The sequence below is a fragment of the Carcharhinus amblyrhynchos genome, chromosome 5 (genome assembly GCF_965287045.1).
Source record: "Carcharhinus amblyrhynchos chromosome 5, sCarAmb.v2.hapA, whole genome shotgun sequence".
NCBI lineage: Eukaryota > Metazoa > Chordata > Chondrichthyes > Carcharhiniformes > Carcharhinidae > Carcharhinus > Carcharhinus amblyrhynchos.
Window position 1 is genome coordinate 101583617 of NC_137328.1, and position 23060 is coordinate 101606676.

General features: G+C 45.7%; 1 protein-coding gene across 3 annotated transcripts in view; it reads right to left on the minus strand.

The window, feature by feature from the left end:
- The window catches only part of LOC145343241 (LHFPL tetraspan subfamily member 2 protein-like), a 170400-nt gene that overhangs the window by 27860 nt on the left and 119480 nt on the right, over positions 1-23060 (minus strand). For all 3 annotated transcript variants that reach the window (XR_013886692.1, XM_080189339.1, XM_080189340.1), the window contains one exon: positions 15433-16225. Coding sequence is in view for 2 of the 3 variants with exons in the window: in XM_080189339.1 (XP_080045465.1) it covers positions 15433-15853 (421 nt within the window). In the remaining variant the exon portion in view is untranslated. The remainder of the gene's footprint in view (positions 1-15432; positions 16226-23060) is intronic.

Genomic DNA, 23060 nt, shown 5'->3' on the forward strand with positions numbered 1-23060 from the left:
GCAAGGGTCTCCAAATGTACTAGAAGGCCCACCCAATTCTAGTAAAATGCTTCTGGCAGCTGAAGGAGCCCCATCATTATCTTCTGGCTGAGAGGGGCCACCTTCTAGTTTCCCTGACACCAGTAAAATGCCATGACAGTGGGAAGATGATAGGCATTCCACCCCTACCACCTATGGCATTCTATCACCATTCTATGGCCTCTGTGTCTCCCTGCCTGTTCCTGGTAAAATCCAGCCCAAAAATAGGTAAAACAACCATTTTCTTCTCATTCTATGATTCCTTCTTAAAGTAGAAAGTTCAATTTTGACAGCCAAGTTTTTCTTTGAAGGAAAGCAGATGGAGGGAAACATTTGGGAATCCTGGTCTCACACCAAGTGAGTGGAGTTGAAGTTGAGTAGATGGAGGTTTATGGTTCAAGTGAGTAACAGTGAAGAGCAATGTTCAGCAGGCAGTTCAAAGAGAAAGAAGTGGTTTGTATGTAGGGGAATGTTGAAGTGAGGGGAATAAGTGGTGCGGCAAAGCACAAGTGAACGAGCATTACATTTCCAACCTCAGATTCCTCCTGCAGCCATTGAAGGCTCTTCTCTCCAACATGTCTCAGTATCCAATACAGAAGAGAAAACTCAAAAGCAGAGAAAAGAGCAAGACAAATTAATGGAAGGAGAGCAGAAAAAGAGACACAAAATCTATGAAGAATGGATAGAGAAGCAGCACTACTAATAAAAAAGTGATCTCACAACACAAGGTTAAAATCCAGCAGGTTTAGTTGGAATCATAAACTTTCAGAGCACTGTTCCTTCATCACTCACCTGATAAAGGAGCAGCACGCGAAAGCTCGTGATTCCAAATAAACCTGTTGGCCTTTAACCTGGTGTTGAGAGACATTTTACTATGCCTACCCCAGTCCGACGCCGTCACCTCCACCTCGTGACTAATAAAAGAGACAGAGACCATGTTCTCTAATTTACAGTACGCAATGCCACGAGAGATTGACTAGAAGCAAAATTTTATACATGTGACTTCTTGTCAACCTTTTGACTGTAAATTGCGACATCCACATTTATAATGGAAACTGCCTATGCAAGTTTTTCACACATTTTTGACAATGGTAATTGTGACAAGATTGTGTGTGAAGGAATAAGAATTGATAATGGACAAAGTGAGTGGGTACATTTGTCTATGCATTCTGCTCAATGAGTCCTTCCCCTCCAATTATTCTTCACCTGAAGACTGCCTTGGACTTGCGATATGTCACCAAAAATTGACTGGTAATAACTGAAACCACAGAGGCTAAAAAAACTACCTCCACTCCTGATGCCAGTTGTTAAGTGCTCTGCTTTGAGAGTGATTCAACCATTCCTTTAATTGGAGGGGGATTTAAGTGTAATGAAAAGAAGTCTAAAGTTACAGTGCCAGTCACAATTCTTTCACCTGACAGGTTGGCATTTGCAAATCCTTGTTTTCTACATTTTTAACTTCAGTATAGACAGTGATGACTAATGTTACAGAGCTGGAACTATATCAACATGCCTTGTTGAATTGCCCTTTGTAAATTAATCAAGCAGTTATCATTATAGTGCCTATCCTTGGCTGAATTGGATCTCTTGAGATTTACTGTTGGTAGATGTGGAAGGAATTACACAACAACACACTGCGCCAGGCAACACCTGTCACCATCCAAACAGCATCAAGGCTTGCATCAGTTGGGCATATCGGAACTCGCATAAACATGGAGTACTGAACCAGTAACAGGAAATGTGAAATAAGGGCTGGCAACAGGAATTGGCTTCCCCCATTCCCAGATGCTTTTAGCTTTCCTAAAGATGGTGAAGGAATTATGGTTTCCTCTGGTTCCTTCTGCTTTGCAACCACAGCTCCAATGGAAACCCTGACATGTGCATAAATACGGTTTCTGTCAAACCCCACTGATGGACCAAAAGAAATGTGGAGCAAATCCACCCTCTGAAGCTTGCTGTGGAATCCCAAAAGCTTCCATATGCATATATAGTAATAGGGTGATAAAAATAGGGATTAGGGATGATGAGGGTCCAAAAAGGGAATGTGCACAAGGGGATAGGGGCATGGCTCTCTCCTCTTGGTATTAAATTAATCCTTTGTATTTGTCTGTATCAAGGAAGAATTTGCTACCCAGGCCATGACGAAAGACGAGGTAATTCAGACACTAGAAGGGTATAAAATTGAAAAGGTGGTGGTTTGGGTAGATTATCTGCACTTATAATTAATAAGGCACTGGAACTGGATGAAATTCTTTCAAAGATACTGTGAGGTGTGACTGGAATTTACAGAGACACTGGCCAGAATGTTTTTCAGTGTTCCTTAGACTCAGCAGAGGTGCCAGAGGATTGGAGAATTGCAAATATTATAAATTGCTCAAAAAAGCCCAGGGACAACAAGCCTGTCAATTTAACCTTGGTGATGGGGAAACTTCTAGAAACAATGACTTGGGGTAAATTTAATGGTCACCAGGACAGTTGTGGGTTAATTGAGGAAAGCCAGCATGGATTTCTTATGGGAAAATTAGGTTTAACTAACTTGCTGGAGTTTTTCCAAAGAGGTAACAGAGAGGGTTATGAGAGCAAAGCTATTGATGTGGAGTACATGAATTTCCAAAAGAAGTTTGATACAATGTCACACAACGGAATTGTGAGCATAGCTATAGCTCATGAAATAAAAGGGACGGCAGCAACATGGACACAGAATAGGCTGACTGACAGGATACAGAGAGAAAGGGTTCATGGATGCTTGTCAGGCTGGAGGAAGGTTTGTAGTGGAATTTCCCAGGGGTCAGTGTTGGGACCCTTATTCTTTGAGATATATATTAATGACCTAGATCTTGACATATAGGGCACTATTTCAAAGTTTGCAGATGATTAAAAAAAAACTGGGAAACATTGTGAACTGCAAGGAGGACAAGTGTAGAACTTCAAAAGGACACAGACAGGTTGGTGGAATGGGCACGCAGGTGGCAGATGAAGTCCAGTGCAGAGAAATATGAGGTGATGTGCATGGCTCCACTCAAAGGTTCCCATAACTTCCACATCCTTTGTCATTACCAGGTCACGGATACGTACCACCTCTCGTGAATTTCCTCCTCCTCTTCAGTCATAAAGCCACATTAATTCTACTGATTTGGATTGCCAACCAGTTGATTGTTCTCTATTTATTCAAGTCTACCATTAAAATAGCTTTCCTGTTTGCAAATCCACATAGCTGCTTTGTAAATATTGATCATGTTTTCATAAATAACTGGGAATTTTTTGAGACAATGTTACATCTAAACAAAGCAGAAAACTGTCAGAGATTATGTAAACTGGCCATTTTAAATGTACAGGATTACAAGGACAGGACAAGGGAGAGGGTCTGGATAAGTTAGAATCCCTAAAGTACAAAAGGAAGCCATTCAGCCCATCGAGCCTGCACTGACAACAATCTCAACCTATACCCATAACCCCACATATTTATCCTGCTAAGCCCCCTGAAACTAAGGTCAATTTAGCACGGCCAATGCACCTAACACATATATCTTTGGAGTGTGGGAGCAAACCGAAGCACCCGGAGGAAACCCACGCAGACACAGAGGAGAACGTGCAAACTCCACACAGACAGTGACCCAAGCCAGGAATCAAACCCAGGTCCCTGGCGCTGTGAGGCAGCAGTGCTAACCAATGTGCCACCGTGCCACCCTTTGTCTCTTTTAGAGAGTCAGGACAGACTCAATAGGTTGAATGGCCTCTTCTGCGCTGTAGGGATTCTATGTTTCTATGAAAGCAATAAGAGAAAATTAGTCTTTTTTCCTTATTCCTGTCTATTTACCTGAGCTTTGTTCAGTTCATACTTACTGCATCTGAACAGAGTAGTCCATTGCCTAACTTTTCACATCTAATGGGATCAATTTCTTTTAACTTTCCAGGTGTCCCTGGCACCTCCTTTCCGGTCTGCTCTGTCCTTTTGAAACTCCTAAACTCTCCTTTCTTGTATTCATTGTCACCCTCTGGGGGCATCTAGATTTCAACCTTTGGAGTACATCATAATTCCCCACTGTGATACAGTCTCCAGTTCATGTATCCATCTATATATATATCTTATGTTACTCTCCTCTTTGAGCCTCAGGTTTCTTTCTGGTTGTGGTGTCTGGTTCCTCGCATGTCTCTTTGAGTTCCTGTGTGCCAATCAGCTAACTTCAACCTTCTAGTCTACAATCAGCCTTGTCTGAGTTGAATACCTTCCCCACCCTTCTGACTCTCCTACCTATGTTCCTGCCTCTAGGTTTCTCCTCGTCCCACCGTTTTCTGTTTTGTACAGATGTAGCCCGTCCCTCCTGTGGCTGTGCTTTGCCCTCTGGTAATATACATTATTTGCAAAAGTTTTATCAATATTTTTATATCAGCCTGTCAACTGTTTGTTTATACCCTCAGTTTTCTTGGTGAACTCCCCTCCTTTCCGAATATCAGGGATTGGGTTTTCTGGTCCCTGCCTGCCCCGAGCCGTTAATTCCCACACGAGGTCAACAGACGTTTTTCAATGAGTCAGAGTTCCATAGTGCAGCCCTTCTGCCCATCAAGTCAGCATCAACTATATCTACCACTAAAGTCCTGCTAATCCTATTTTCCACTACTTGTCCCATTTCCATGAATGTTATGATATTTCAAGTGTTCATCCAAAAACTTTTTAAAGGTTGTAAGGTTTTTAGCCTCCATTACCTTCCCAGGCAGTGCATTCCAGATTCCCACCACCCTCTGAGTGAAAAATATTTTTTCTCAAACCCCCCCCCCTGCACTGAATCTCCTGCCTCTTCCCTAAAACTGTGCCCCCTTGTGATTGACCCCTCAACCAAGGGGAACATCTGGTTCCTACTCATATAATCATAAAACCCCTACAGTGCAGAAGGAGACCATTTGGCTCATCGAGTTTGCACCAACCACAATCCCACTCAGGCCCTATTCCCATAACCCCTCATATTTACCCTCCTAATCCCCTGACACTAGGGTTAATTTAGTATGGCCAAGCAACCTAACCCACACATTTTTGGACTGTGGGAGCAAACCCACGCAGACACGGGGAAAATGTGCAGACTCCACACAGAATGTCACCCTGTTCATACCCCTCATAATCTTATAAATCTCAATTATGTCCCCCTCAGCCTTCTCTGCTCTAGAGAAACCAATCCAAGTCTATCTACTCTCTCCTTATAACTCAACTGCTCCATCCCAGGTAATATCCTGGTGAACCTCCTCTAGTCTGTCAAATTTTCCATCCCGCCTGTGTCAATTCTTGCGGTGGGTGGGACTGGAAAACTGAACCCGGACGCATACCAGAGAATGTTACTCTGCAACCCCTATCTATGAGTTTAAAAACCCCATATTATTCACTCGCACATGGTTATCGTTACTTGGTCTTCCTCTGAACTGTTCCTCAAAGTTCTCGAACCTGAGGTAAACAACTCACCATCCCAAAGGTCAGTGGTTCCCAAACTTTTTTTTAGTTGAATTAGTCCTTTTCAAATGGAGTACCAATCACAAAAATCCCTGCCCCATCTAAATATTAATGCTACACAATACTCATCAGCTGAAAGTGCTGCCTGCAAAGAATGTTTTCAGGAAAACAGGTAGTTACTTACAGATAATTCCTCTCTGAGCTGCTGGTCCATGTCTGCCTCCCTCCTATAAGACAGCCAGTTCACTCTGTGCTTTGCATCCGATGGCAGCACTTCTCTCCAGTCTGCTGATATGCACCAAGCCCAACTCTGACCAGCTATCACCTATCTGTGAGGCCAGCTTCAAACAATTACAAACACCAAGAAGCCTCTAAAACCTCCAGTAGCCCATCGACCCTAGTGTGAGAACCACTCTCAGACGTACAAAAGTAACCCAAACCACTTCAAAAGGAAATTTGAGTTTTTACGAAGTTGACGATACATTTTGGACTAGACTTGCGAGAGTAGTGGTGCAATAACTGCAACTAGCAATACAACTTTTATGTTCCAAAGCCACTTTTTACAAGTTTATTTATTAGTGTTCCAAGTAGGCTTACATTAACGCTGCAATGAAGTTACTGTGAAAATCTTCTTGTCACCATGTCCTGGGTACACTGAGGGAGAATTTAGCATGGCCAATGCACCTAACCAGCACATCTTTTGGACCGTGGGAGCAAACCGGACCATTGGGAGAAAACCCACACAGACATGGGGAGAACATGCAAACTCCGCACAGACAGTGGCCCAAGCTTGGAATTGAACCCAAGTCCCTGGCGTTGTGAAGCAGCAGTGCTAACTACTGTGTCACTGTCCACCCTAATATGCCAATGCACATTCTGCAAAAAGATCAGATCCTGCCCAAAAGAGCAGGACCCAACTTCCAAATGTAAAATAAGTTCCAAAAAGAGGAAGTTCTGGAAATACATAGCAGCTCTGGCAGCATCTGTGGAGACGGAAACAGAGTTAGCATTGTGAGGAGACTTCAGAGCCTGAAAAGTCATTTTGGACTCATTATTATTTCCGATTGCCAGAGTCCGTGGCATTTTGATTTGATGCAAAAGAAGTTATGTGTGAGGGGCAGAATTTGATACTCCGTTCACTGGGCATAGCTGCAGTATTCCCAAAATATCAATGTTAAAACTTTACAAACTACTTGTCAAATTTTTAAATGTATTCATTCGCTGAACAACTTGGGAAAGGGCCATGGTCAGATGTTTGAATTACAGCTCACAGAAAGAAAAGGGAAATATTTTTGAGCTCCTGGGAGCAGAGGCTTCAGACACAGTGGCAGCTGCAGGCGATGCTCCAGCCCGCTAACCAACTGATACCTTGGCACTTGCCAAAACAAAGATTTGAAACAACTGCTGTGACTCACACGTGTGTTCCCAGCCTCGAGCTTGCTTGAATAGCTCTCCAGCTAGTCTTGCAACGCTAAACGTAACAAGCTAAAGCAAAGTAATGCCATTCTCACAGCAACTCATCAACCAGTCGCTCTGTTATTTTTACAACGCCGACAAGTTGATAAAACATTTGGCCGCTTGTCTTTTGCTTGGCCGGAGGTGCTGGCTTTCCTGAACTTGAGTGAAAGTTTTCAGTCCCTCCATTTAACCATTTGATGGTTAAAATTTTCCTTACCATCATCTTGTCACAAGTGAATGTCTTCCTTCTATTGCACCAGAGAATCATAGAAACCTTACAGTGCAGAAGGAGGCCATTTGGCCCATCAAGTCTGTACCGACAACAGTCTCATCCAGCCTCTATTCCCATAATTCCATATGGGAGTTAGCTTAGCTTGCCCCCCGAGACACTAAGGAACAATTTAACATAAGACAATCCACCTAACCTGCATATCTTTGGCATGTGGGAGGAAACTGAAGCACCCAGAGGAAACCCACACAGACACAGGGAGAACATGCAAACTCCACACAGACAGTGACCCAAGCCAGGAATTGAACCTGAGTCCCTGGCACTGTGAGGCAACAGTGCTAACCACTGTGCCACCGTAATGCCCACAACACTCCAGAATCCCACATTGTGCCAAAGTAATATTAAACCATAGTGGATGGAGTTTCTGACTCTTCCCACCGGCAGGGTCTTCCAGTCCTGCTGAAGGACCCCCCCCCCCCCACCCCCCCCCCTCACTGGTTCCACAATGGCAGGACTGGTGAGTCATGCCAAGCACCATAGTTACAAGGGGAGAGGAGCGGGGGGCAGAAGATCCCGTCAGTGGCCAATGGGGAGCTGCCTCTGCCATCGGAAAACACACTGTGGGGGAAGACCGGAAAATTCTGCCCACATTCGCATCAGGGGTAAAACCTTTCGCTGTCAACCCTACACTTGTCTCTGACTGTGGATTCTTCTTTCTATAAAATCGGCTTCATTTTATCAGGAAGGAATAATTTCAAATTCATTCACTTTGAAAGACTTGAACTTTGTCCCTCCTCTCTGTGGCAGCCGAAGTGAGACCTCCTTAATGATGTTTTTCACAGAATCTTAAATACATGCAAGATAAACTGAGAACATTCCGACCTTACACGTGACTGGAACAGGTTCAAAACCCAAGTACCTAGCAATTTGTCCAAGTGATCAGCTGTTGTCATAAACTAGTAAAGCAAGCCACAAATGATTTTAAGAATTGTAAGCTGAATATCTTGATTTTGTTACAGGATTATCTGTATCCTGTTAGATTCTTTATGTGGTGATTCAATTTTCCGTTTTCCTGGACACTGATGAAGCACAAAGTAACATCCTTAATGGAGGGTTAACAGTCAAAATGTCACTACTCTGAAACTATTCTGGATAGAACCATGTGTACTGCCACTGGGAATGATGTTCCAAGTATATGTCGGTAGTGCAGAATTTCAAGCAGCCTTTACTCGGAAAATCACCCAAAGCTGTGCGTGCACATAATGTATTTTCTTAAAAGTACCTCTGGATCATCTCTATATAAAGGTTCATGGTACCTCAGGAGTCAGTACTGAAGAATACATCATGGGTTCTGAACGGGGCATACCACATAATACATTTATACAGGATATACTGGTTGGGTGCATTGACCATGTTAAATTCTCCCTCAGTTTATCCAAACAGGCACCAGAATGTGGCAACTAGGGCATTTTCACAGTAATTTCATTGCAGTGTTAATGTAGTCTACTTGTGACTAGTAAGTAATAAATAAACTTAATTTATGGGCTCTAAAGTATTGCCTCATACCAGAAACCATTTTTTTACAACGGTTGAGTGACCAGGATACAGATTTGAAATTTGCTTTATTAAGGAAAAATGAAGCAACATATGCACTCAGCCAATATTTATGGACTGAGTCATGGGAAGATATTGGATCCGTGTGCAGCACATCGGTTGCCATGGAGTCAGTCAGTGCATGGAAATGGCTGAAGCTATTTTAGAGTGTGGCTCCTGAACCTGGATCTTTAATGTGGATATTTCCTTTGTAGTGCAGGAAAAAGGAAAGCAACTTTAATGAAAGTAAACTATTTATGTGATAAGCTGTCAGGGAAAAAAATGAAGAATGTTTTTATATATATATATATATATATATATACACACACATAAACAGCATCTCCATGTTTACTTCAATCTCAAGATCAGAACGAGTTTCCAAGTATTCAAATGAAAGAGCATAATCTAGTGGTAAATCCTGTATCAATGGAACAAAATAAGGGCCCCAATTTCCACCATGATGGAAAGTCTCTTTTCATACATTTCGCTCATGTATTTTACAGAGATAGCTGGCCGTTTAAATCATCAGCTGTCCCCACTGAGGGTAGACACGGTGTGCGAAACCCAAAGTGCGCAGATTGGACCTGGTAAGAGCAGGTCTGAACTTTGTGGATTTGTTTGGATAGCCAGGATAGTCCTTTGGAGAGGTTAACTTTGGATCTGGTTCCAGGACACCTTTGATGGAGGTCAGGTGCCTTTTGGAATTGTTAAACATAAGCACAAATGTGCATGAAAGCTGCATTGCTCATTACTGTCAAACTCATTGGAACAGACGTATCAAACATCAAATGTCAAACTCAGAAGCACCTGCCAAGGGGATCTGTCAAAAGCACCTTTCAAAGGGAGCTGTCAATGCTTTTAAAAGTCCTGCGCTATAAATCTTTGAAAATAATGTCTGATGTATAAAATGATATGGAGTATGTAGGTACAAGTTAGCATGGGGCTTGGGTGGGGTCATAAATGGGGCATAGAGGGCTGAGGGATGAGGACTGAATGTATATGTTTTATCTTTTTTGATTTTTGGACACAGTGCTGGAGCCCTGAGGCAGGCCTTCTACTCAACTTGCATCTACACCCAGCCTCCTCCTCACTTCTGTCCGGGTCACCTGCCCCAAATTCTAATCCAACATACATCTGCTCCACATACCACATCATTCTACAAATCGGCCTGGTATCACCTTCATCACAACATCAGCAGTGAGTGAGAAGTTACAGCTGGAATTCTCCAACCTCATCCGCAGTTGGATTCTCCAGTCCCGCCGCTGTTAATGGAGATTTGGTTGGACGTCAAATTCTCCATTCTCACTGGCTGTGGGGCTGGGGAGTAGACATTGGTACGAAATTGCTAACTGGTTCTTTGCTGACACACCATACCCTTTTCCCCACAGCAAAGAAATGTTCTGTCCATCTGTTTGTACGAAGCACGAGCAAGAGGCAAAGAGTTAACAAGCTACAGCTCCGTCACTCGACGGCGATAACTTTAGCTCAGTCAGTGACAGAACGGAAATTCCACTTCAGACTCTGCATCTTTGAACTAATAATGGAAATACTTTGCCTATCTGGAAGTGGCACATTTCAGAGCAATTCTGGGCTATGCATACATTCTGAAATAAAAATATTGCTTATCTGTAATTAAAAATACCAGGGGTCCGTCCAGAAGTCAGATTGGGAGCACAATCTATTCTATTAATGGACAACAAAACAAACAGTATTTTGTTTATTTCATTTTTAACTGTTGTCTACCTTTTGTTTCTTTCTGTCTTTTTCACTTTTCTTCACCCTCTTTCCCCCTATTTTCTCCCCCTGTTCTCACCTTTTCTCCCCCTCCGCTTTCCCTTTCCCCCTTTTCTTCTATTTTACTTCTCTCCCATCCATCCCTCCCCCTGCCCCCCACATCTTCATCTATCACAGTTTACACCCAGCTTGCAGGTGCAGCAGGTGGTCAGGAAGGCGAATGGGATGCTGGCCTTCATAGCGAGGGGGATTGAATATAAAAGTAGGGAGGTCTTGCTGCAGCTGTATAGGGCATTGGTGAGGCCGCAGCTGGAGTACTGTGTGCAGTTTTGGGCGCCGCACCTGCGCAAGGATATTTTGGCCTTGGAGGGAGTGCAGAGGAGGTTTACTAGGCTGATACCGGAGTTGAGGGGGTTGAGTTATGAGGAGAGGCTGAATAAACTGGGCTTGTACTCGTTAGAGTTTAGAAGAATGAGGGGAGACCTCATTGAGACGTATAAGATGATGAATGGGATGGATAGGATAGAGGTGGAGACACTCTTCCTGCTCAGAAAGGACAGTAGGACTAGGGGGCACAGCCTCAAGATAAAGGGGGGACGGTTTAGAACGGAGTTGAGGAGGAACTTCTTCACTCAAAGGGTGGTGAATCTCTGGAATTCTCTGCCCGTTGAAGTGGTGGAGGCTACCTCGCTAAATATTTTTAAGAAGCGGGTTGATGGGTTTTTGATAAGCGAGGGGATTAAGGGTTATGGGGAGAGGGCGGGAAAGTGGAACTGAGCCACGACAGATCAGCCATGATCTTATTGAATGGCGGGGCAGGCTCGAAGGGCTGGATGGCCTACTCCTGCTCCTATTTCTTATGTTCTTATTTCAGCTTCTCTGCCGTTTGGCCATTCACACCCTTTATTCTCTCTGTGGACTGCCATTAGCAGCCTTTCTCCTTGTTTTTGTGGCTATGACTCATCTCCCATTCCCTCACCCTGCAGTATAAATATCTCCCTTTTAGCTTTGACAAAGAGTCATCTGGACTCGAAACATCAGCTCTCTTCTCTCCTTACAGATGCTGCCAGAGCTGCTGAGATTTTCCAGCACTTTCTCTCTTGCTTTCAGATTCTGTCATCCACAGTAACTTGCTTTTATCAACCAGTATAATATTCCTGTTACAGTTTAAGCTCATGCTAAAAATCTAATCATTTCACTGCGGGATTCATCTGCAAGCTTTGCGAACAGGTATAACGCAGGCACACCAAAGACTAAAAGACTTAACCACCTGAAATCAATGGGTGGGATTCTCCCAGGTGGAACCTCCGATGGGAAAAGCATTGAGAATTCTGCCGGGTCGATTGGCATGATCCAGATTGCAATTCACCCTCACCTGGGTGAAGTCTGGGGAGATTCTCACTGGCAAAGAGATGTGCAGGGCTGAAAGATGCCAGGAAGGCTGGATCCTCAGCTGATGTACTTAAAGGGCACTCTACTCTCAAAGTAAAGTTGAGAGTCCCACTACCTGTAGACATTGTGCCCTCCCACAGACATGGGGAACGCTCCCAAGCCTTCACCCCACCCACTCACCCCCACCCCCAATCACCAAATGTCCAGGTCAACCCCCACAACATGCAGGCCCCCCCATCCATCCTCACCAGCAACGGCACCCCCCACCCCACCTCCCATTGCCGACATTGAATTCCTCCCTCCCAAAATGAGTGATGCCCTGCTACAGGGTCATCTAATGCCCTACCCCTTCAGGGACCCCCTTCAGGTCCCTTCCCTTCAAGGACTCCTCAAGATCCCTTTCCTTCAAATCCTTTCCCTTCAGGACCCTTCCCTTCAGGGACCCCCTTCAAGCCCTGTCCCCCACCTCAGCGACCCCTTTAGGCCTCACCCCTTTCCAGTGCCATCTTGACAGCATTGCCCAGCCAACTCCCTGGCCAACCAGGGGCTACATTGGCCTCTGAGCTCCCCAGCATGGCCGTAAGGCCTGGTCTCCATTTGTGGAGACCAGTTGTGATTCCCGCTGGCTGCTCATTGGGCCGGTGGGTGCATGAATCTGTCTAAAACCCGGGAATGCATGTTTAAATATGTTAATCTGGTTTATTCCCTCGCTGGATATGAACCAGATTACATCATCACCAAAGGAGGCATAAAGAATCCAAAAGGGATTCTCACTGGTTGAAACTGAGAGTGGCACATCTCGGGCAATTCTCTGGCCATTACGGAGGGGGAGGGGTGGGGGGTGCGGACTCAGCCCCCAGTATTTTCTACACTCAACAAGCAGTTTCCCATGGCCCACTCTCCAGACCTAACCGGTGAGAATCATTTCTGGAGTTTGATAACTGCTGTTCTGGCAGTGAAAGAGTTAATGCAGCCTGCAGACTGAGTTCGTTCTGTGTTCCGGGAATAACTCAGCTGATACCAGTTTCAGAGTCGACTGACGAAACAGATTAGAGATATGAATTCCTTACTGTATAATTCCACCTTCACCCCACCTCACCTTTATTCTTCCAGCAAACGGTTGGATGATCCCATGTACTGCCACTCCCTGGTCAACCTGTTCTAACACTACCTGTTCCCAGCCTGCTTCCTTTATTCTGCTGCATGACTCACTCATTCAGTAAGAACTTTCCCTCATGGTTTGGGAATTATATCCACTTAGTAATCAAGTTCTAACCCTGGTTTGTGGTGCACAGCTGTCAGCGACACAGTGTTGGGTGGGGGATGGTCAGCAGGTCCAGTGTTGGGTGGGGGATGGGCAATGGGCACAGTGTTGGGTGGGCAGTATTGGGTGAGGATGGGCAACGGGCAGTATTGGGTGATGGGTGTGGGGAGTGGGCACAGTGTTGGGTGGGGGTTGGGCAGTGGGTAGTGTTGGGTGGGGGGATAGGCATTGGGCAGTGTTGGATGGGCAGCGAGCATAGTGTTTGGTGTGGGCAGTGGGCACAGTGTTGGGTGGGGGATCGACAGCAGGCATAGTGTTGGGTGGGGGTGTGGGCAGTGGGCAGAGTGTCGTTGAGTAGTGAGCAGTGGACACAGTGTTGGGTGGGGGGTGGGCAGTGGGCAGTGGGCAGCTTTGGGTGGGTAGTGGGCAGTGGGCATAGTGTTGGGTGGGGTGGGCCAATGCCCTATATTGGTGAGGTCGCAGCTGGAGTACTGTGTGCAGTTTTGGTCGCCGCACTTACGCAAGGATATTTTGGCCTTGGAGGGAGTGCAGAGGAGGTTTACTAGGCTGATGCCGGAGTTGAGGGGGTTGAGCTATGAGGAGAGGCTGAATAAATTAGGCTTGTACTCGTTAGAGTTTAGAAGAATGAGGGGAGATCTCATTGAGACGTATAAGATGATGAATGGGACGGATAGGGTAGAGGTGGAGAGGCTCTTCCCGCTCAGAAAGGATAGTAGGGCTAGGGGGCACAGCCTCAAGATAAAGGGGGGGCAGTTTAGAACGGAGTTGAGGAGGAACTTCTTCACTCAAAGGGTGGTGAATCTCTGGAATTCTCTGCCCGTTGAAGTGGTGGAGGCTGCCTCGCTAAATATTTTTAAGACGCGGGTTGATGGGTTTTTGATAAGAGAGGGGATTAAGGGTTATGGGGAGAGGGCGGGAAAGTGGAACTGAGCCACGACAGATCAGCCATGATCTTATTGAATGGCGGGGCAGGCTCGAAGGGCTGGATGGCCTACTCCTGCTCCTATTTCTTATGTTCTTATGTTTGTTCTTATGATGTGCGCAGCGGGCAGTGTTGAGTGGGTAGTGGGCAGAGTGTTGAGTGGAGGTGTGAGCAATACAACAGCCCTTAGTGGTGGAAGAGAACATTAAGCAGACTTGACACTACTGCTATCCCTTTTGGAAGTGTTCCTGTGGGAATATAAGGTAAGGATTGGCTTTGGCTCAATGTGCTGTCACCTCATCAGGAATAAATGTTGTCACTTTTAAGGCTAAGATAAATAATGACCACCCTGTAGTCTCTACGTTTGTACAACTCAGTACTCATTTCCAAAAGAGACTAAAAGTTGGCGACTTAACATCCTTAAAATTAAAACAGTCTCTGATAAAGAATAAGTGCTTTAAAAAGCCCATCTAAAAGGATCATGGGAGGGGGCAGTTTGCGATACATTGATATTGTATATATTCCCCCAGGGCCCACCCTGAGGCCACCTCGACCTGAACGTTAAAGAAAACCTCTGTTGAAAAAGCTTTAAAGTGCGTGTGTGTGTGTGTGTGTGTGTGTGTGTCTCTCTCTATGTGCATGTGTTTGTATGCATGTGCATATGTGTCTCTGTCTGTGTATGCGCGCGTGTGTCTGTGCGTGTCACAGTGTGTGTGTGTGTGTGTGTGTGTGTCTATGTGCGTGTCTGTGTGCGCCTGTGTCTGTGTGCACGTGTCTGTGTGCGCCTGTGTCTGTGTCTGTGTTGAAGGTTTCCTCTGCCTTGGAGCTGTGGAGGGAGGGTGGAGGGGAGCGCTAACATGCACTCCACTCTCAAATGCTCTGACTGCCATGCAAAGGGCACGGCATGTTGGAAACACTTTAGAGGCTTTGTATTTTGAGGTTGTTTTATCTATCAAGGAAGGAACCATGAACAATGCACATTGTATGAGAGGTCAGTTTATCAGCACAGAGCTGCACTTGAAGGAAAAACCAAGTGTTTAGGAATTTTGACAGCGCTTTAGTATTTGCAGAAATTCCTGTAAGACCCCATTACATACCATCATTCAAATGGTAATTTTGGATACCAGAAAATCTGAAGCAATTCACTCCTGACTAGGTTTGTACAGACTTCCAGGTATTAGCCTGACAGCAAAATTACTTCTCTGACCAAGTGATTCAGCAGAGCTGGCAGTAGGATTCCAGTGCTAATTATCTTTCTACACAAGCATCAGTTCCAGCTTTAACCTTTGGTTCATCCAGCCCTCTGTACAGAATTGTCGCTGTTAGACTACCCAGTGAGACTACCCTCTTAATGTCAAACCTACCTGCGATTCCCTGGAGTAATCCACAAATGTTAAAAATGCTTTTCTTCAGAATACTGTGCACACACATGGTGAAGACTGACACAAAAGCCACGGCACACAGAATGAGAATCCCCGTCGCCAGGAAAATAGCTGTCGCTTGCCAAAATCCACTGGCAATCTCATTGAAGCTCTCAGCATAAGGGCCACACAGATTCCCTCGTTTTAAAGTTGGCAGTTTGATGCAGCGGCTGTATATGCCCAATTTTGGGTGGTAAGGATCTTTCCAAGTGCTGGAGTAGTTGGTGAGGGCAGGAGCGGTGTTGGCCTTTGGCTTGCCCACCAGCCAGTCTGCGCTCATGAAGGCAATCAGCTCAGCAAAGGCCACCACAATGCTCAGCAGGGTCCACAGCATCGAGCGGCAGGTAACAATCACATGACACATGGTTTAATCCAAACTGGCGCAAAACCTTCCTCCACAGTCCAACTGATTAGAAGCCACGGAGAAATATCTAGGCTGAAAAGAGTTGAAGTTTTGCCGCCCCGCGATGCTGTACAGATCGAGACACCACTGATAAGGGAAATCCTTACTTCATCATCGACAGAAAACAAATGCCTCTTAAATAGCTTCAACTGTGCTTATCAAATAACTGCCAAGTCTTCTGCTGTCCTGAGCGCCTTGTTTCCTCTGAGCTCAAGTTTCAGTGGGTTTGTGTGCCTTTATTAGAGTGTAGCTCAGCACATGACGTTACATTTCACTCGAGGACATGCCAAAGTCTGCCCACGAATCTTGTTCATATCTATATAGAAGACACACCTACAAGGAAGAGAGAGAGAGAGAGAGTAAACGTTACATTAGTGGAACAAAGCCCCACCCTCAGAGGAAAAGTGACCTCTCTTTAAAATCTGAACCAATGCACAGTAAAGGCTAATGAGAGGCCAGCAAACAAAGTTGGCTGCAAACTTCTGAGACCAAACTGTCTGTGTTCTATGCTGCCTTTGTTGCCGGGCAACAGCAGGTCTCTGCTCCAGTCGAGGTAAAATACATTTCAGAAACTTGATTCAATAAACAGCTTCTGCCTCATTATCCCCAGGCCCGCGTTTCTGAGTTGAGTGAGCGGAGAGCGGATGAATGAGTGAGAGTGCTCCCACTGTGAACTCAGCTCAAAGACTGAGTCACAGCCAGCCTTTCCCTCCCGTGATCACACTCACTGGAGGGGGCTGGAGTTCATGGAAGGAAATTCTCTCGAGGTTTCATTTTGGCCATACTTCGAGGAAGGCAAGAATCTCAGGGGTATTCTTTATTCAAAGCACGCCCTCATTTTAGTCAGGAATAATTGGAACCATTTGTTGGCATTGATTTTAACCCAGCTAGTAGTCTTATTTTAAAGGTAAACCCCAGGATCTAGATTCCCCTCTGAGCTGCTGTAAAAAATGATGGTGCCGGCAGCTTGCAATCAGAGTGTTCACAGCTCTCTACACCCTAGTTATGACTGTAACACTATATGCTGCACTCTCTTTCCTCATCTATGAACGGTATGCTTTGTCTGTATAGTGCGCAAGAAACAATACTTTTCACTGTATCCCAATACATGCGACAATAATAAATCAAATCAAAAACATGGGGGTCACCACATAAAGACCTAAATTTGCACGTTAATATAAGCTCAGAATTAACGGGCCCGATTTTCCCATTGCGGCGCCCTAGTTTTTTGGCACGTTGGGTTGGATGATGCGTGTGCCGGCCATTTCACCGGATTTGTGCATGTGTTCCCAATGCATGTGCATCTCCCACAGCCGGAGACCATGCTGGAAACCAGCGGGATGACAAGGTAAGTGATTTTAATCTGTTTTCAATGTAATTTCAATGTGATTATCAGGCCCGGAACTGAATTCTCCGGGCAGGACAGTATCTCCCATCCTGCTAGGGATATTTTACTCTGGCAATATTTAGAGTAACTCCCCACGTTCGGGGAACTTGTGGGAGACCTTGCTAGAATGAACAAGGGGCAATTGGGCCCCCCCCCCGCCCCCTCCCAGGAGTCGGGTGCTGGCGATGAGGTGCCCCTGGGTATGGGCACCCTGGCACTGCCCACAGGCATTGGGCAGTGCCTTGGGAGCAGGGCCTATTGTGGTTAGGATTTAGGAGTAATCAGTGGGGGTGAATGGGTCCCGCTGCCACTCTGCATTGGGATCCAGTCGGAGCTGGAGCAATCGGGGTGGAATGGTGGGGGGGAGGGGGTCTGCTGGGGTGGGGGGGTGGGGGGGGGATGCTGTCGGCTGGAGTGGGGAGGGTGTCTGCCAGGGTTGGGGGGGTGGGGGGTTGGTGGAGATCGGGCACTCCGGGACAGGGAAGTTGGGGCTGTCCTGGGAATGGTCGTAGGGTTTGCAATCAGGCTGTTGGGGGGGGGGGCAGCACTGCGAGGGTCCTGGGCTGGCCAGTGCATGTACAGAGGCCCAGAACTGTCAGGCTCTGGTGTGAATAGGCCCCGCTCCCCCCCGCCCCCCCACCCCCCGAGCTTTTAATGATATTCACGACTGTGACCCCCGCATTACACAGAGTGCAGGAGATTCTGTCTGAACTCCCACTGAATAAACAATCATGAATTACAACATTTCTCCCGCCAATTCAGTACTTGGAATTTTTTTGGGAGAATCAGCCCCAACATCATTTCAGTTGGTACGTTATTAATTTTTTACACAAAATGAGAAAGAATTTTGAATAAGGACTATTTCCTGTAGCTTATGTCTCCCCTTTCGGAAAGTCCCCCCATCCTCCCCTGGACACACCAGCAGAAGCTGGGTAACAGCTTCTTGGGTGCTGGTTGTTCTCTGGTACCCACTCATTTTTCGTACATGCCTCAGTTTGACTACAAAGGGAATGGCAGCCTGGGTCCCTTTTTAGCAGACGTCACTGGATGATAATCAGAAGCATGAGGCCTGGCTGAATTTACTCCCCTCCATAGCTGAGGGAATAGCTGAATTAAGGCCAGCTAACTCCACACAGGATCAATCCTGAGGCCTCCCAGTGCCACACATCTCGCAACAAAGAAGCTCACCAGATATTCATTTCAAGATTTTGAAATGATTTCCAGATTAAGCAATGAACAGAGAGGACACAGAAGGACGTTTTGAAAACAGTTGTTCTATATGTCTCCCTGATATACAGAAGTATCAACACCTTGACACATTTCCTGTAGAACATTCAGCACACGGACTGTGGCTCACCACCATTTCCTTAAAGGCAACTACAGTTGGACAATAAACACTGGCTGTGTTAGTAATGTCCCTATCCCAAGAATGAATAAAAAATCGTTCTCATTAAACAGATTTGGAATGTCATGAATGTACAATGTACATTGTTACTACACTTCAACCAGGACTCCTGATAACTCTGGCACCAGAATGGTTAACTCACAGCAATAAAGACAGTAAACATTTAACTTTAATGGAACTATTGTTAACTTGACATCAAATATGACCTGATAAGATCTGTTTGACAACTAAACAGAGGAATCCAGTGTATAATTACAAGACGGAATATCAACATTGACAAGACAAACACTGGAATCCGAGTTCAAATTTGATTTTGTAGAAACAATTCATCATTCTTCCTGTCTCTGTGGCCTTGCAGCATTGATTATCAAGCTGGCAAGGGCCGGAAAAGGTTACTGGAGTTGCAGGGGTATGGGTACACAAATTGCAGGTGAAATATGTGTAGAACGAATGCATCACTGAGTAATGTGTGCGTGCCCCCCTAGCTCCTGTGCACGGGGAGAAAACCCTTACAAAGAAAGGGCAGAATTGAATGGCACCTTCCGAGGCAGGTTTGAAGCTGGGGAAATTTTATTAGGAGCGTGGGTATGGAGTGTAAGGGCCTCATCACACCATTGATCACATTCAACCGCAGCAGGCTGATCAGTAACCATCCAGGGAGCCTGAAGAGAAAACTCCTGTCGGGTTTGCTTGAGGGTTCCTGGGGTGTCCCGCATTCAAATCAAGCGGCCTGATCAAGGGACCTGGCCTCGGAAGGAGGATGACCTGCTCTGACCCAAGCCCCTGCCCTTGACCCCTTCCCCATCCTCCCATGTCCTCCACCCACATCCGACCTTCACTCCCCCTGGTTTGATCTCCCTCATTAACCCGGGGTCTCCAGCAGGTTCATTTCCACCACCTTCCACCACTCTTGCTGGGGACAGCTGCCGGCCTCCGATTGCCTGGTAGCTCTCTGCTGACAGGATTTCTGGCCAACTGGAATCTTTGATTCCCAGCAAGACTCACTAGGGGCCAGTTAAGTGCCAGTCAGGCACTTAATGTGGCAGGCTTTCCCTTGGTGGGGCTCTCACCAGCTCCCTAGCCAGTAGGCAAGACCATTCCCCACCCCCCAGAGTTTGGGTTAAATATCACCCGGGGGGTTGTGGAAAACTGAAAAAAAGTGAGAAAAACTGGGAACCCCTGATGTACATCATCAAATAAACCTTAAACCTGAGTAATTTATGGGCTGGAATTTCATAATGTCAGGGAGATGCAGCAGACCTTTAGAAATAGAGAGCTGCCATCCTATTCTGGAACCCATCTGGTTCACTCATTTTCTTTAGGGAAGGAAATCTGCCGTCCTTACCTGGTCTGGCCTACATGTGACTCCAGAACCACAGCAATGTGGTTGACTCTCAATTCCCTTGGACAACTAGGGATGGGCAATAAATGCTGGCCAGCCAGCAATGCCCAAATCCCAGAAATTAATATTTAAGAATTTCCCACCACCAATTGCAGTGCCCCAAGTTTTTCCAAGCTCAGGGGAAGTTGCAGATAGTGAACCTGGACAATGTACTCCTGATCCTTTTTCTTGTGTTCTTGGGTCTATCAGAGGGGTAAGCTCTGCACTATCCCACACCTCCCTCTGTAATTTTCCACAGAGTCAGACCAGATCTTCAGTTGCTCACTGTCCCACAAAGGAACAATTGTGTGGGTGAGAACCTTTTGAAAGGTAACTTTAAAAAGTTTTTATCCATGCCAAATCGTGCCCCCTTCAACAAAAGCCGCTCATACTTCCATGTCAACACATGCCCCCCATGACCATCAATGGCCCATTGTACTCTCCATGCCTTCTACCCAGCCTCATTGGCCACATATTCTTCATGCCAACTTCCATGCCCATTTTGTACAGAACCAACAAACCCTATAGGAACAATGAAAAAGCTTAAAAACACATCAATTTATAACTTAAAAAAAACTGCTGATACTACAAGCTATAAAAGTGTCAATCAACTTTAAAGTATCAACAGCAGAGACTATAAACACTTGACACATCTTTATCTAAATAAACATTAAGTCATTTACAAAATAAATCCAAAAAAAGCTGCTGTCAATTGAGCAATGTTTTCCCTTGTGTGCACCTGTTTCAACAAACTAATGGAAGTCTATAATATCAGGCATTACAGGGAACATGGGGGTGGCAGGCATTGGCAAGAATGGGGCATGGAGAGGTGGAAGGTGGAGCCTAACTCATGTTATTAAAGACTGGCAGCAAGAAGTGTTGCTACAGGTGAGTGAAGTGTGAGATAGGTGATGTGCCTACCAAGATATTGCCAATCTCTTGATAAGCAATGATCACATTCTCCGAGAGAAGAAATACTTTGAACTGCTGTCTCTCAAAGGCCATGGCAGGAGCTCTTCCACATAACTGATCAAAGCCTCCCAGCTTGTCAGTTTCACTAAATAAGTTCTTGCAGTGTATTTAAAGGCTGGGAATCCTGTGGTGCGTAACTTGCCTGACTCCCCAAAGCCTGTCCACCATTCACAAGGCACAAGTCAGGGGTTTAATGGAATACTCTTCACTTGCCTGGATGAGTGCTGCTCTAACAACACTGAAGAAACTTAACATCTTCCAGCACAAAGCAGCCACTTCATCGCCACCCCTTCCACAACCATTCAATCCCTCCACCGGAGATGAATAGTGGCAACCGTGTGTACCATCTACAAGATGTACTGCAGGAACTCAGTAAGGCTCCTTAGGCAGCACCTTTCAAATCCATGACCATTACTATACAGAAGGACAAGAGCAGCAGATTCCTGGTAACACGACTACCTGGAGGTTCCCCTCTAAGTCACTCACCATCCTGACCTGCAAATATATCACCGTTCCTTCACTGTTGCTGGGTCAAAATCTTGGAATTCCTTCCATAATAGCATTGTGGGTGTATTTGCATCTCAGGAACTGTAGCAGTTCAGCAGGGCAGCTCAACACCACCTTCTGAATGACAATGAGGGATGGGCAATAAATGCTGAGTCTAGCCAGCGAAAGCAACATCCCATAAAAATGAAATTTTAAATTATCACCTCAATAACCCTGGCGAATTACTGACAGTCAGGAATAATGTGGAGATGCCAGCGTTGGACTGGCATAAACACAGTAAGAAGTCTCACAACACCAGGTTAAAGTCCAACAGGTTTATTTGGTAGCAAACGCCACCAGCTTTCGGACCGCTTGCTGCTCCTTCATCAGGTGAGTGGGAAAAGTCAGTTTGTGAAAAGATCTCCCAATCACCTGACGAAGGAGCAGCGCTCCAAAGGCTAGTGGTGTTTGCTACCAAATAAACCTGTTGGGCTTTAACCTGGTGTTGTAATACTTCTTACTAGGTCAGGAATAAGCCAGTCAGGAATAAAGTACTGATCCTGACCCAAAGCCAATTTCTGGGAATTTCCCACCCTGTATATCCCCCAGCCCACCTCCAATGGCCTGGGTAAATTCTGCCCAAGGTTTCTGTTTGTCCAATGACAATGCGTTGCACTTTTTGTGTTAGCTATTTTGTAAACGTGTAAAAATTGTGAAAAAATGACAATAAAGTAAAAGCCATGGCTTCTGATAATAAGATTTGGTGTTGGGCAAGTGCTTCCAAGTGTTATGCATTCTGGCACTGTTTTAATGCTGTCTTCAGTTACTGAAGCAGTCCGTGCCCACATGCAGCAAGACTGGACAACATTCAGACTCGTGCCACAGAAATGCCAGTCAGTGACCATCTCCAACAAGAGAGGATCTATAAACATTTCCTCTTAATATTCAAAAGCGTAACTATTGCTTCCTTCTCCACCAAAACATCCATATAAGTATTATAGCTACAAGAGCAGATCAGGGAATAGCAATCCTGCAACGCGTAATTCCTTGCCTGACTCCCCAAAACCTGTCCACAATCTACAAGGCACAAGTCAGGAGTGTGATGGAATACTCGCCACTTGCCTGGGTGGGTGTAGCTCCAACAACACTCAAGAAGCTTGACACTATGCAGGTCAAAGCAGTCCGCTTGATTGGCACCACATCCACAAACACTCACTTTTGGCTAACCGATAAACAGTGGCAGCCGTGTGTACCATCTACAAGAGCTGCAGGAGTTCACCAATTTCCTCAGACACATCTTCCAAACTCATGACCAGTACCATCTGGAAGGGAAAGGCAGTGGGTTAATGGGAATATCACCATCTGGAAGTTCCCGTTCAAAGCCACTCTGTATTCTGACTTGTAAATATATCACCATCCCTTCACTGTCATTGAGCCAAAATCCTGGAACTCCCTAACAGCACGGAGGGTGCATCTACACAACATGAAGCAGTTCAAGAAGGCAGCCCACCACCACCTTCTCAAGGGCAATTAGATG